This window comes from Bactrocera latifrons, unplaced genomic scaffold (genome assembly GCF_001853355.1).
Source record: "Bactrocera latifrons isolate USDA-ARS-PBARC rearing strain unplaced genomic scaffold, ASM185335v1 scaffold_171, whole genome shotgun sequence".
NCBI classification, from domain to species: domain Eukaryota; kingdom Metazoa; phylum Arthropoda; class Insecta; order Diptera; family Tephritidae; genus Bactrocera; species Bactrocera latifrons.
Window position 1 is genome coordinate 452,912 of NW_017535197.1, and position 15,051 is coordinate 467,962.

Genomic DNA, 15,051 nt, shown 5'->3' on the forward strand with positions numbered 1-15,051 from the left:
AGATATGAAAAAATAGACAAAGAGCGCCTGTGCTGTGGCAGGAGGCACGCGCCAAAACTAGTAACAGTTGCAACAACAACAACAATCATTAATTAAATGACAATGCATGCAGAAACAACTCCTGCGCTCTAGCCACTATGTAGACACGGAGAGCGTCGAATCAGTCAGCGAGCAAAAGTGAAGCGAGCAGAGACAGGGAACATATTGAAAAAAGATCATTAACACAAACACATTGGAGCAGCAAGCAGGCAGGATCAGTAAGGATTCGAATGTAGTTTGTGAACAGCTGTCAGCTGTCTAAAGTTGATTCCCCTTCAAGCGGGTTTAATAATCTTGTCCTTGTGTGTTTAATTGCAGCGCCAACAAAGGACTTTGGGGTATTGAAACTTGCATATAAACATATTTTTGTCGGGTGTGCATATGCAACAGGAAATCTTTTATTAAGTAGGAAGTGCTTGGGAGACTACTTTACTGCGTATGTAAATACCCTGCAGGAAAAACTGAATTGATTGGATGAATATGTGTTAGTTCAGGACCCAGTGCAATTTAAACAAATTATAAATAGTTTATGGAAGCTTTAAGGTGTTTTCCATTTATTGATATGAGTCACAATTTTAATTTAATTTTAAAATTTAGAGTAATATTCGAAACTAAAGGAAAAGATTGTACGGGGATAAACAAGGGTTATTCAAAAATCAATTATTTCCTAAATTCAAAGCTTTTTCCGCTTATGGTTTTCTTAAGCAATTTAAGACTCCCGAAGGTTCGAACACGAGATAATTTCAAATTAGCTCAGAAATATAGAAAAATTCTGTAAAATATATCAATGAGTATTTCTTAAAATATCACAGTCTTAAATATGGTAAGTGTAAGAATGTGTACCAGAATTGGAACTCTGTAAATTGAAAGCTAAACAGATTTCTTTTCCATGAATTTTCCACCAGGGTATTATCATTTATAGGTATAAACTCAATTCAAAAACATTGGTACATATAATCATATATGATTTGGGTATTGTGATATAGACCGGATGTGGTGAAGTTTAAAAGATTTCTCTGCTGATTCTGAAAAAACTTCGTATACTCATATTAAAGTTAATTTTCATCTGAATTTTTGAGATCAAGATACCAAATACTGAACTTTGTTTAATTATTGCCACACCATTTCGAACTTCGGAGCGCTGACACACATGGTAGGGCAAAAAACTTCGGTTGCTCGGTACTGAGTCTAATTTATCAATTTATGTAAGCATGTTGACCATGAGATCAACCTGATTGAACTAAAATTTTAGTGCGCAATCCACCCTTGGATCACTGTGACTCAAGATATTTTGAAACAGCTGTTTCTCAAAGCGAGGAATGGTATTGTGATATAGACCGGATGTGGTGAAGTTTAAAAGGTTTCTCTGCTAATTCTGGAAAAACTTCGTATACTTATATTAAAGTTAATTTTCATCTGAATTTTTGAGATCAAGATCCCAAATGCTGAACTTTGAACAGTAAAAGTTCGGGTCTTTGTATAGTTTAATATCTATATTGATATAAATTATACTAATTATTTAAGATACCATTACAGCAGCCAAGAACTTCATATTATATATGTTGTTTTCGGATGAGAAACACTCGAAAATTTCTAATGGTTCCTCTCAACTTGTTTTAGACTGATTGGCCGTGAAGCCCCTCAAAGATCGATGTGTAACTTGCTTTACAGATCGAGAAGACTGCAGGAAATGTCTAGAGCGGGACACCAAAGAAATAATGGAGCATCTCTTGTGCACTTGTTCCGCATTGGCAAGACTACGCTATAAGCAACTGGGGTCCCCACGGTATGAGGAGGTATCGATAGAGAAGCCGCAAAATCTGTTAAAATTCGCGTCAAGCGCAGGTATCCTAAAGGATGACGACTCCTCTCGGACCTAACAACTGAACTGCATCTAGTATCGCCCAGGAAGGATCAAAACTAGCTATGCCTGGCTTATTGGCCTACCAAATTAACCTAACCTAACTTTTCATAGTTGTTGAACATGGGCAAATATCTATTCGAGGTTTAAGTTTCACAGGATCTCATTATTTGTGTACGTTTGATTTTATGTTCGACCTGTTGGATGTCATGACAAAAGTTCCAAATTCTTTCAATATTTTTAGCTCAATTGTTCTAATTTTGAGGTAGTTAAAATAAAGTTGCTAAGCCGATGCGTTCGAAAAAGAGAGCATTCGTGTTTGTTTGTTAGGAAGATACATTGTCTTATTATGCTCTAGCGCTGGACCTCTGGACTTCGCGTAAGCTTGGTCGGACTCTAACTATTACATGGAGCTAGGTAAGAGGAAACACCCATTCACTTTCTTCTGTTTTGTCCAACTTTTGGAAGATTGAAGTTGAACATCTTGGCAATAATATCTACGGCGAACTTGGCAAAAAAAGCCGGAATTGATATCACTCACCTAAAAAAAAAATTTGGCAAGCTCAAGACCCGCTGTCGAATTTGAAAGTATTTTCGATCAATACTTAGGGATATTGAGATAGCTCAAGGAATCGTCGTTCTTAGCTGTCTTATTGGAAAACGTTTTTGGATCGCCCTTTTAAACTAACATAACCTTCCTATATTTAAACTCTCAACTTTCTCAATTAGTTTTGGAGTACCACCAGATCTATGAAAGTAGTTGGAATTAAGATATTTACAAGCTTTCAATCCGTCTACATATCTAAGTATATAACTGATACACTATATATGTATATAATAAATAATTTTTTATTATTAAAAAACTGCATTTCCTTTTATTTGGCTTGTACAATTTTTTTATAACTCTACTAGATCCGAAATAATTTTATTGTTCCAACAATTTGCCATAACCCAAGCTTTGCCAACTTGATAGCTTGTCTATTTAAATTGTTAATTTAAATTGGTTATAATTAAAAAATAATTGTTGGCGGCTATTAGTGACTCCGAAAATGTTTGCTCTCGTCATTTAACCAGTGTCACTGTTTATTATGAGAGTTTATATGTTTCAATAACTATATATATATATTTGTATAGCAGGTGCTCGCGCGTTGAGTTTTTAGCATTTTTTATGATTATCATGCAATTAATTATCACATTAAATAAATTATATTGTCGAAAAATGAATCGTTTAGTTTTTTGCTCTGATTTATTTCGGAAGATAATTAACTAAAACATATGTACAGACATACTATATATATTTTTTAGTTTTGAATAAGTTATATAATTATGTGTATTGGGATGTTTATACAATATTTCCTTACTCACTTTTTGAGGTAGTCCAACTTTTGTTGTTGCACTTTAAGATAACCATCTAAATTAGTTATTAATACCGATTCAGTCTCAAGCAGTTCTTCCATCTCTGCCAACGCCGTGTACACTTCGGAATTGGTGCAACGGATTGTCAATGTACCCAGCACGAAGCATATCGACAAAAGTTTCGTTAAGTGTGTTAGCGCCACGCCGCCTTGATTGGGATTCATCTCTGTGGTGAGTAAAAATACGTACTCCTAAAGGTGTAAGGGATTGCTGAAACAAAAAAATTAAAATTTAATAAAAAAATTGTTGTGAACTTGAAAAATTATACAGACGACACATTCAACTTGCAAAGCTTAACTTTTTATTTTGATATTTTTGTAATTTTAGACAGAGAATATTGTTTGTACAGGTTATGGCACTAATTCATGTTTTGGTGAAAGCAAAAAATATATTTTTAAATATATCTCAAGTAATTATATGCATAAAGCGATCATAAATTTATGTGAATAATACGTTTCACACCCATTTATAAACGCCTTTTGTTCTAAGCATAATTTAAATAGCTTCAAAGCCGCTAAAACAGCTTAAAATGTTGTCATATAAATAATATACATTAACTGAAAACGCGTTTAATCAAAATCAATCTAGTTGAGGCTAAATGGAAATGCTTTAAAATAGCAATAAACTAGACTTTGACATTGACTAGAAATAAACCAGCACATTTCTCCCACTTTAGTTGAAAATCTGGAACTGAAGGCCATAAAAATATCGAAAATAACAGCAAATAAATTTTTTCTATTGTACGGCAAAATATTAATTGAAGTATCGTTTCTTTTGTACTGTCAAAACATCAAGCTCAAGAGTTCTTATTTTGAATAAGATTTTTTTAGATACAATTTATTGAAAACGTGAAGACTTTTAGGCGTAGAGCGTAGGAACAAATAAAAATGCTAAATGATAAGAAGAAGATAAAAGACGGATAGCCAATACTGGAACATTTCTTACTTCATTCGAACCTATGTATATGCAATTCCAGGCAAGGAAATCTCGATCTCCATTGACCTTTCCTCTAAAATTGTTATTGCCTTAGCAGCAAGCTCGAAATGATAAGCAACTTTCTTTAATTCTCCATTCAGAAAGGGATTACACGGGCTTTAGGGCTTCAAAAAATCGATGTCTTATTGCCTTATTTAATTCCATTGTATATCTAGAATATTGTCTTAAATGCTCAAGCATATCTGAGTAATAGTTTTGAAGATACAGCCTTGAAAAGTTACGCGCTCGAGTTTAACCATATATAATACATTGGGACCAAAACAAAAAACATTCGGAAATTTTAATTAAATTAAATTATCTAAACAAGTCTCGTCTGCGAATCGTTGCGAATGTCGGAAAAGACTTACAGTGATTCAGTTGTATCAAAAACAACCGATTACGGGTGGCATAAGGGCGGTTGAGAGATCGTTGAAGACAAGCTGGACGACCTTCGACCTCTTGAACTGATGAAAATGTTAAAAAAGTGAAGGATATGGTGCTTGAAAATCGCCAAGCAAGTCTTAGAGGGATGGCAAAAGAGCTCGATATTTTTTGCGAGTCCATTCGAAATATCGACTCATCCCGATGAAGACGAATTTTTTTCAAAAAGTGTACGGTAAACAGATCCCTTTGAACATGCTTGAACAGTGTGAATTAGATATTCGTTGTTTGTTGCATCACGAATTTATTCCGAAGTTACAGACGGTCAATAAAGAGTTCTATTTGGATGTACTGAGGCGTTTGCGTGGGAGCATCCGTTGAAAACGGTCGGAATTGATAATGATAATGCACCATCGCATCGAATCGCGATATGAGCGAATTAATAGCCACATATATATGAACCAGATTTAACTCCGTGTGATATTTTCTTGATCTTCAAACTAAATAATAGCTCCGTGGAACCCGATTTCAGTCAATCGAAGAGATAAATGAAAATTCGCTGAAGGAGCTGAAGGTCATCCCAAAAAGTACTTTTGAAAAAGGTTTCGAAGACTGGAAAAGTTTTTCGCGAAGTACTCAACCGATCCTAATAAAATTTCGCACAGGTCTTCGGGATATAATTTACAGCGCATGATTTTTTTGTACAATTATAACTTTGAGGTCGACAATTTTTTCCCAATATTATAATTGTAAAAACGTCTGCAAAAATATAAGTGCCTTAAGATGGCGTCTTTGCGGCTATATATTTATAGGCGGTAAATAGAGGCATGGAATTGTTGCATCTATAAGACAGCTAATCTCAGTTACCTAGATCTTTTGGACATTGAAGCTAATAATTTTAGCTTCGAGTGGGATGGCTTGTCATATCACACGTCCGAATGAATGTATGTGATGTGTACAAAAATCTTAAAAAACTCTTAACAATAAACATATTACATTTCGATATTGGGCATTGTAAGATAATAATGATTTTAGAGGAAAAATAGTAAGAAGAAAAAAACTAAAGAATGTAGATAAAAAATTGTAAGAAGAAACCAAATTAATTTGTATTAATCGAAAAAAAAAATTCAAGTAAAACTATTCAAATTCACTGCTTTCAAATACATCTAAATTCGTACATATAGCTTGCGAATGGTTGAGAGACTCTACAGACTTACATACACACGTCGAATGGTTGATTCTTGGAGTCCAAATGGTATTTAAAAGCCACTTCAATAGCTTCAAGACACTCATCTTACCATCTTACCTAATTTAAATTAATCACATCAGCAATGCAACTCGCGGCGCACAGCACACTCTCCAGCTGATTACTACTATTAATGAAACTCACCTCATTTAACATAAACATTATAAAGTTGTTTTGTTGTTCTATTAAATGGCTATAAAAAATACAGTGCACTCAATTAGATATAAAATACTGCTGGGGAAATTGCTATGCAAATAGATGTGACTCATGAGATAAATACTTATTTATTTTTTCTTAGAATATAAATGCTCATAAAATCTGCTTCAAAAGCTAAAATATAATGTACCGTTTTGTGAACATAATAAATTTGTCAAATTCAGATCATAGATCAGAATATCAGAAAGACGAAAATTATTGAAACGGGTTTTAAAGACAAAAATTTTAAGAGAAATATTTCTGTTTTAGTTTCTTAAGTTTTAATAGAAAAATTATCTGTATGTTAATTTAGTAAGTAAAAATTCATATACAAACATATGTAAATATAAATGCGACATATATAGTATTTATTTTCTCCATGCCTTCAGTCACGTAACTCCATCATAATCATTATCATTCGCTTAAATCAACGACTTTCTAATACCCATAAACATAAATATATATAAACCTAGACATTAAGGTTAACTGTTCATCATTTCTAATCAAAAAGACATATCTTGATTTATTTACATTTTATTCTAAGAACTAATTTAATTGTCTTGTTTGATGGCAATGGCTTTGATGAGTTTGAAATTTTGTAATGGCTTTCAGCTTTCTCAAAGACATGCGGTTGATCGAAATCATTAAAAAGAATTTAACAACATTCATTCTTCATTCCTTATTTATACTACGACTTTATATTATATTTAAATAACACCGAACACTTTTTTATAATGAATTTTTTAGAGAACTTTTGAAGTTAGGTAATAATAACGAGCTCATGGAGAACTAAATAACGGGTTTCGATTAAAATCGTTAATGCAACGGTTTATTTATTTGGGTTTTTATTTCAATTACTTGATTTTTTGTTTATTTATAGCTATGGAAAATTTTTGGGTCTAACCAATTGATTGCACCACGGAAAAATAACTATCTTTTCCTTAGAGTAAAATTGAAGAGCGAATTGCCTTAATTAGAATTCAGGACACTTCATTAGATCGTTTTCAAGTTATTGGTCTCAACCTCTACCGTTTTCTTTTAGAATGGAAAATTTGTGTTGAAGAAAAGTGTATTGATAAAACATTGTTTCAGATCGGTAAATTCATATTAAAATTATATAATATATACTTATGTACATATATAATTAAAAACAGTAATCATCCATCCATCTTTTTCGCCAGATTTTAGCTTCAGCGGTTACTTTCTCTTTCTTAGACTCAAACAGTAACCGGAAAAGACTTCACTCAAAAGAAGATATCGTTACAATCAATGATTAGTTTAGATGTAGATAATGTCGAAGAATAAAGCCATATTTTCATTCAAAAAAAAAAAAAAAAAAAATTTAAAAAAAAAAAAAAAAAAAAAAAAAAGTTTTCATTGTCAACCCAATTTATTTTCAGTCCACGACTATATGTATAACGGGGTTTTCAATAGGGACGCTACAAAACTAGTTTTCCGCTCTTTTGTCATTTCTCTTCAGTAAGGTTTGCCATTTAATATGGAAAGAGATACATTCCAACAACGAGTCGAAATTATTAAAATTTACTATCGAAATTCGAAGTCAGTGGCCTCAACTTTAAGAGCGCTACGTCCAGGTTATGGTCGTCATATCGTCCGGTCAGATCAACAATTGAGCGTCTAGGGAAAAAATTTGAATTCAAAGGCACAATACCAGTGAGACAAGGAAGTGCCCGTAGTGTCGAGAGTATTGCTGCCGCTACTGCATCAATTGAGCGAGACCCAAATCAGTTTCTCACATGGGTATTGGGTATCTCTGTGATGCGTTGTGGCGAAAATATCTTGGCCTACAACCTTACAAGATCAAATTGACACAAGAACTGAAGCTGCTTGACCACCAGAATCGTCGTATATTCGTGAATGGGCTGAGCAACAACTTGAAAATGATCCGGATTTTCGTCGAAAAATTATCTTCAGCAATGAGGCTCAATTCTTTCTGAATGGTTTCGTCAATAAGAAAAGGCCATCAGTTAGTTATTGGTCAGGCAGCAATCCACACGTACTCCATGAGTCACCATTGCATTCCGAAAAATAATACGGTTTGAATGAGAATCGCTACCGGTCTATGATAACCGAATATTTTTGACCCAAATTGGATAATACGGACTTGGACAATATGTGTATCCAACAGGACGGCATCACAAGCCACATAACGAATGTTACAATCGATTTATTGAAAACCAAGTTTGGTGAACGTTTTATCTCACGAATTGGTTCAGTCAGTTGGCCTCTTTATGCTTGAAAACCGTCGAAAATTGGGTTCATCGTCTGGACTTCTGCAAGCGTGCCCTTAGTGGCCAAGCAAAAGAAATGGAGTTCCATACATAATGGCTTCGAATATACTTTCACGGGAATAAAGAATTTCATTGATATCCCAAACGGTTTTTGTTTCATTAAAAAAAAAATTGGTATCCCTCTTATTGAAACCCCTTTACATGGCCCCACCGGACAAAGGCTTTTTCATTCCTGTGTCCTTATGATATCACCGAAAAGTTTTTCCTGTCACATCAATATAAAATAATATGTATTCATCTGTTTAAAGTGAGGTATTTAGTGATGTTTATATATTTAATGAGAACGCTATCGCTTCTAATGCAAAATCAGCTGTTCAGAATCATAGTGTACAGTTTAGATATCAACATATAAATAATAAAAGTTACAAAGTAAGCCCAGCGGATGAGGAAGGCTAGTCGGCATGATACCATTTCTGTTGGACCATTGTTAGCATTGACATCAAAGTTCAACAGCCACATTATATAAATGTATTTTTAACCGTTCAGTGCATGAACTCTGCCGAGTGAATGAACTGAGGGTAACCTATTTCGACTTTTATTTTTGACACAGCAGCCAGCCAAAACGGCCATAAGGCGGGCTAACACAAACACACATGCCTATACTCGTAAGTGGGTGTGTGTGTACATATGGTAAGCCATATAAGGCGGTTTTTGAGATGCAAATTAAACAGCCACAGCTGGCAGACAATAGAGTGCCGTGAACAGTTCAAAATAGCGGAACAGAAATTGTTTCAAAAATAAAAAAACAACAAACTTGAAATGGTAATTGTATGGACAAAATTTACATTGCGTAAATACAATTCTTTGAATTTAAAAATACATATGTATGTATGTTTTAAAAAACATATGTATGTATATACATATAATATAAGTTTGTTTTACCCTCTTTAATCACATTAAAACAATGCATTACAGAGCAACAATAACAGCAACAATAATATAATTTTATGTGATTTATTTATGCAAGCTTATGCCTAGATATAACGGTTTGTTGAACTAATTATTTTTTTTTTTTAATTAGCGTAATTCTTGTTGTTGCTTATTATTTTGTACCGAAACGCAAATTTTGCGTTGAAAACTGGTTCACGGCTTTACAAAGTCAGCTATATTTGTTAATTATTTAATTATTATTTTATACTTTTTTTTTTATTTTTTTAATTTGTTTTTTACTTTAATGAAGTGCTAATTAGCTTATTTTTATTCAGACAATCTAGTTTATTCCAGACAGTGCACAAGCTTCTCATTCGAGCTTAAATTGCACTCAATTACTCAGCAATTGTTTTAGAGGTGCTGGGTTTTGCAAATTATTCAATTTCAATTTTCTCACGCTTCTAAGATTAAATATCGATAACATAAAATAAAATGAATTAAAAAGTGTAGGCGGTTTAATTGGATATGATTTTTGCTATCTTCATGTCCATCTTTTATTTTTGTGCGCCAAAAAAGGGGCCTACTAGTTTTGAGCTGAACTCAAAGCATTGCCATTGCCTGCGACAGGGTGACTAATAAAAAAAAAAATATTTGTTACAATACAAACTGGACATATGGAACTTAGTAGTAAATGAGCTCCTTGAGTTGCTCACAAACAATGGAATTCGGTGCCGGAAATGAGCTGGCCGACGAACTAGTCCCCTCTGCGGCGGCTTCCAGAATGATGGGACAGAACCATGCTTAGCGGTGGGGTCTCACACCATTAAGGAGTTGCAAACTAGCAAGGTTTAGAGATATGACCTCCCTCGAGATAAATTCCGCCTCCCTGTCGTGCTCCATACTGGGCACTGCAGGACAATTGTCCAACATGGCTATAATCTCTTGCGCAAACTGACGGTTTTGCTACATGCAACAGGAAACTCCAAAACACCTGATTCTAGATTGCCCAGCAATTTTTAGAATCCTGCTCAAAGTCCTAGGATCCATCTAGGTGGAATGGGATCACATCATCCTCATCGCGCCCAGCAAACTCCTGGAATTATTCAGGGTGCTTAACCTTTGTGACTATATAATATAATAATGTATACGAAATGCACCTCTAAATAGAAGCGCTGTATTAAAGAAATCATCAAATAAGCTTCTACATGTCAGGAATAAAAAAGGGAAAGACCAAGGAGGGCCTCCAATTCTGAAATAAATCAATCTGATACCAACTGGTATTTTGAGTCAAGGACAGAACATCAATGTCCATCGCGATGAAGAAAATGTAGAAAGGAAAAATTTATTAGCTAGGCTGGCCACACTTTTGCTTGGAAAACGACGAGTCGTCTTTAAATATGAATCATTATTCGTATATCCTTGCAGAAATTTATTTTTATTATAATAAATAATTTTATTATATGGTGAACTTTTTAAATTTTCCCAGTTTTCAATGACTATGGCACACCCTATAATTATACGTAACCATTGATTTGTAATATCTTCTGCAAATTTTTGTTTTATTGATTTTACTTGCTGGGGCGCATAACTGTGCAAAACGTGACTTCGAAAATGTCAGGTTTTTTTTTTATATATACTTGTAAGTATATATATGTACATTGTACAATATTTCCCAGCCAAAGCGCACCTAAAAATATTTTAACAAGATAAAACGTTAACTTCGGCTGTACGGATAGCAGATAATAGCCTTCACAGGTGCATTTCTTGTGGCATAAAACTGTATAAAATACCTTTATCTTGGGTTTAATCAGCCAGTTTGTATATCAGTTATATGCTATAGTGGTTCGATTTTAAAATTGTCTTCGGGGATTAAAGCGTTGCTATATACAATAGTTTTTGCCAAATTTTGTAGTTAAACTGTCTAGTGAAAAAATTTCCAAACAAGCATGGCCATAAGCCATAGTAGTTCGATATCGACGATTCTGACAAATTGGCAGCTTCTTGGTACGGAAGTTACGTAGGAAAACTTTCAAGTCGATATTTCAAAAACTAGAGGACTGCTTCATGCATATACAGACGGACATACGGACATGGTAAAGTCGACTCAGCTCGTCACACTGATTAGTTAATTACTTTTAAATGTGTCCGAGCTTACTTTTTGTGTGTTAAAAACTTCGTGGAAAACTTAATATACCCCGTACAGGCTATACAAGTAGATGTAAGTATGTAATTGTGCACTTTTGTATAGTCTCTGCAATTTCAAAAATAAAGTGGTTTGATTTTTTACAAATAGTAGTGGAGTTATTGACAAAAGAAGATGAGCCAGTTTATCAACGACACTTAATAGCGGGTGATCCAAGTAGAGCTACTGTTTTCAATAGTATTTTTTGGCAGTAGTGTCAAGCTGTATTTTCTTAAGTATTGTTTGGCATTTCATAGTGGAAAGACTTCTGTTTCTGTGTTTTTCTTTTAAATAAGAGGCAACCTAAAAATGGATCACCCTTTACTTTAAGTTATTGTAGATGTTTTCATAACATGGACTATCGTCATGACAAAACGATTTACTTCAGCGCTAGTTTGCTGCCGCTTGCTTTGTTTGAGTGTCGATTAGTATTTACCAAAGAATGTAGCCACTGTAAGCTAAGAATAGCGGCAAAGGCAAGTACATACATACGTGTACATAACTGTTTTGCCGCTGACAATCGATGGGAGAGTACGCTCTTATGTGGAAGAAACGTGCAACATGCAGCTATTAAAGGGTAAGCCGCAATCGCTTAAGAAGTGAATGCCTGCAGTTGCACACAATACTATTGATAAATAATTTATTGCAATGAAGAAAATGGCAAATGTGATTAAAATGCCATTCAACTAAGGTGCCGCTATGAAAATCATGAAAATCGCAAAGAAGCATGTGTTAAAAGCTTACATTTGAATGAGGTGTAGTCTTGGTGTTAGTTATGAAAGACGTGACACTTTCATGCATATAAAGACGATCTTACGTATTGACAGGCAACAATGTTTGTATGTATGTATGTATGTAGCACTTAAACGATTTTTAATGCCAAGTGGAACTGCCGAATGAATTGGAGTATAATGAGGCATGCGCATGCGCAAAAATCATTTAATTACTGGATTGTATTGCCACCTTTGTTCGTTGCGCTTCAAAGGGGAATATGCTTCAACCCATTTCCTCACGCAACTAATTAATGTAACCTAATTATTTTCACTCACTCATAATGATCGAATCGCGCAATTACGTAATTCAACATTAGATTTCAGTTACGAAAACTTGATATGCAACATTAAGTTGCAGTTGTGAGTTACTTGTGAATACCGCAATTATTTTATTGCTTAGTTATTGTATTGCACCTTCGAATACAAATACATATGTACTTAGTCATAAAGGCACTGAGTGGTACATCCATACATACTACAAGTATAAATATTGACAGTAATCACTTTGCTGAGCGCATGCGATGCAGAAGTTTAAAGTTACGTCAAAATATGCAGCGTTGTATTCAATATATTATATAATATTTGTATATAAGGGGCCAGTATGTGTTTTCATAGAGGTTCCATCTGAGTAAATTTGACACGGACTGCTCAACAAAAACTGCGTGCTTAAACCGAATCGACACAAATTCCTTTTTAGATTGGAACAATCTTTTTTATGCTCGGGGGAAGTTTGATCTCCATATGTCAATTAATCAGAGTCCATATGTATGTCAAATAGTTGTCAAGTTTGATTCTAAGATAAAAATATGTCTGGAGACTTTACTTTGGAAAAATAATCACCAACGACTTTGCTTGAAATTGCGTGTTTCCAATGGAATAACTGCTTCGGAATCGCCCAAAATGACGCCGAAGTATTTTGGGTTCTGGGTCTACTTGAAGATAAGTGAGTGGAATAAAGTATTCAGTGAAGGTCGTGCAGTCATCGAAAGCTTGTTTCATGTCAATCGGCACTCATGTCTGTTAATTATGAAAACAGCGAAAAAGTTATATAGACTTGAAAATCTTTGTGTTCGCATCAGAGAGATAGCAGAGTATCACAAGATCTTAAAAGAGTACTATTTTGACGGAATTTAAACCCAAAAACTCAATGACAACCATCGATCAACCACCGTATTCACCAGATTTGGCTATCTTCTCTCTCCGTGGAACCCGTTTTCAGTCGATCGAAGGATATAAGAAAATTCTCTGAAGGAGTTGACGGTCATCCCACAAAGTGTATATGAAAAGTGTTTCGAGAACTGGAAAAATGGTTGACATAAGTGTATTACATCTGGAGACGATAAAATAAATATTGATGCCTAATTAAATATTTTGCGTTTTATTTACAATTTTCGTGTACTTTTTTGTCGCAATGTAACAGTATATTTAATATTATTTATTCTTTGGGAAAATTAATCGAACGAACATCTATTAGTTTGCATGAATACTAATTTACATAAATATGTATAATCACTTCCCTATAATTGAAGTTATTAATACTTGCAAATTAGTTATATAACACATATAAATTTAATGGTGATGAGCTTATTGAGATGTGAGATATAAAAACCTCACGAAAGCTATTTTTGCAATTATTTGTTAATGATTTCGAAGAGGATTCAATGACAAACAGCTGATTTGCATAACGACGTGTAATAACGACTTTATAGTTGGAACTTTTAAGATTTTCTGAAAATAACTTCTAATTACAGACTCTACCTCGTTATTTTGTGCAAAATTTAATATTTAAAAGGAATTTTTTCGCACTTCAACTCATTGGTCTGATATTTTACCATATAAACTTGATCACCCTCTTATTCTTGAACAATCAGCTACGACTTAGTAAAAAGTCAAAAGTGAACTCCATCTAACGCAAAGCTTTTATCAAAGCTTTCACGCTTTCCTTTTTCACATATTTCGACCATTTATTGAAATAAATTTAATGTATGCTAGCTCAAAGTCTTTAGATAGTCGATCGTTTCTAAAAAATTTTTATGAGTTATGCCCCTGAAAGCTTTTCTGTCATCATGTATAAAAGGCTTTATCAGCCATTCGGCAGCTTTTAATATTCAAAATAAAATTTAATACCGGCAACAACTTACAAACCTCTGGAAGCTTTTTGGGCTTGAAGAAGCTCTTCCAAGAAGCTTCATTAGCCATTCAAAGTTTTGTAAACCACGTATTAAATGAAAACCGATCCACTTTTATGGCAAGAAAATCACCTATGAAAAGGTCCATTCAAAGACAAAGGCCTTTTCTGTCATCACTTACAAAAAGCTTCGTTAGTCATTCGGAGACTTTTAATATAAAAAATCGGGAAGCTTTTCTGGCACGAAAAAGCTCTTAAAAGCTTTTTTACCCATTCAAAACCAACGACAGGCTCACCTGACAATAGAAATCGTCTATGAAAGTTTCATTCAAATCCAGATAGTTTTTCTATTATCACTTACAAGGAGATTCAATAGCCATTCAAAATAAATATTCAAAAATAAAATTAAATCAATTTTAACAGCCGGCTACTCCGATGAACACTATTACACTGGAAGCTTTTCTGGCATGAAAAAGCTGTTATAAGAAGCTTCATTAGCTATTCAAAGCCTTGTAAAACACTTTTTTAATGAAACCAGTCTCTCCCGATAGGCTCCTGACAAAAAAAAAAAAAAATCATCTAAGAAAAACTCCATTCAGAGCCAGAGCTGAAAACCACACGGAATAGAATATTCTATTTATTTTGTATTTTTTTAAATATTCATATTCATAAC

General features: G+C 33.9%; 1 protein-coding gene across 2 annotated transcripts in view; it reads right to left on the reverse strand.

Annotated features, from left to right (window-relative positions):
* Positions 1–15,051, reverse strand: part of LOC108966948 (prolyl 4-hydroxylase subunit alpha-1) — a 51,322-nt gene that overhangs the window by 14,096 nt on the left and 22,175 nt on the right. For both annotated transcript variants that reach the window (XM_018930113.1, XM_018930114.1), the window contains exon 2: positions 3,266–3,526. In XM_018930113.1, the coding sequence (XP_018785658.1) occupies positions 3,266–3,480 (215 nt within the window). In that variant the 5' untranslated portion in view covers positions 3,481–3,526. The remainder of the gene's footprint in view (positions 1–3,265; positions 3,527–15,051) is intronic.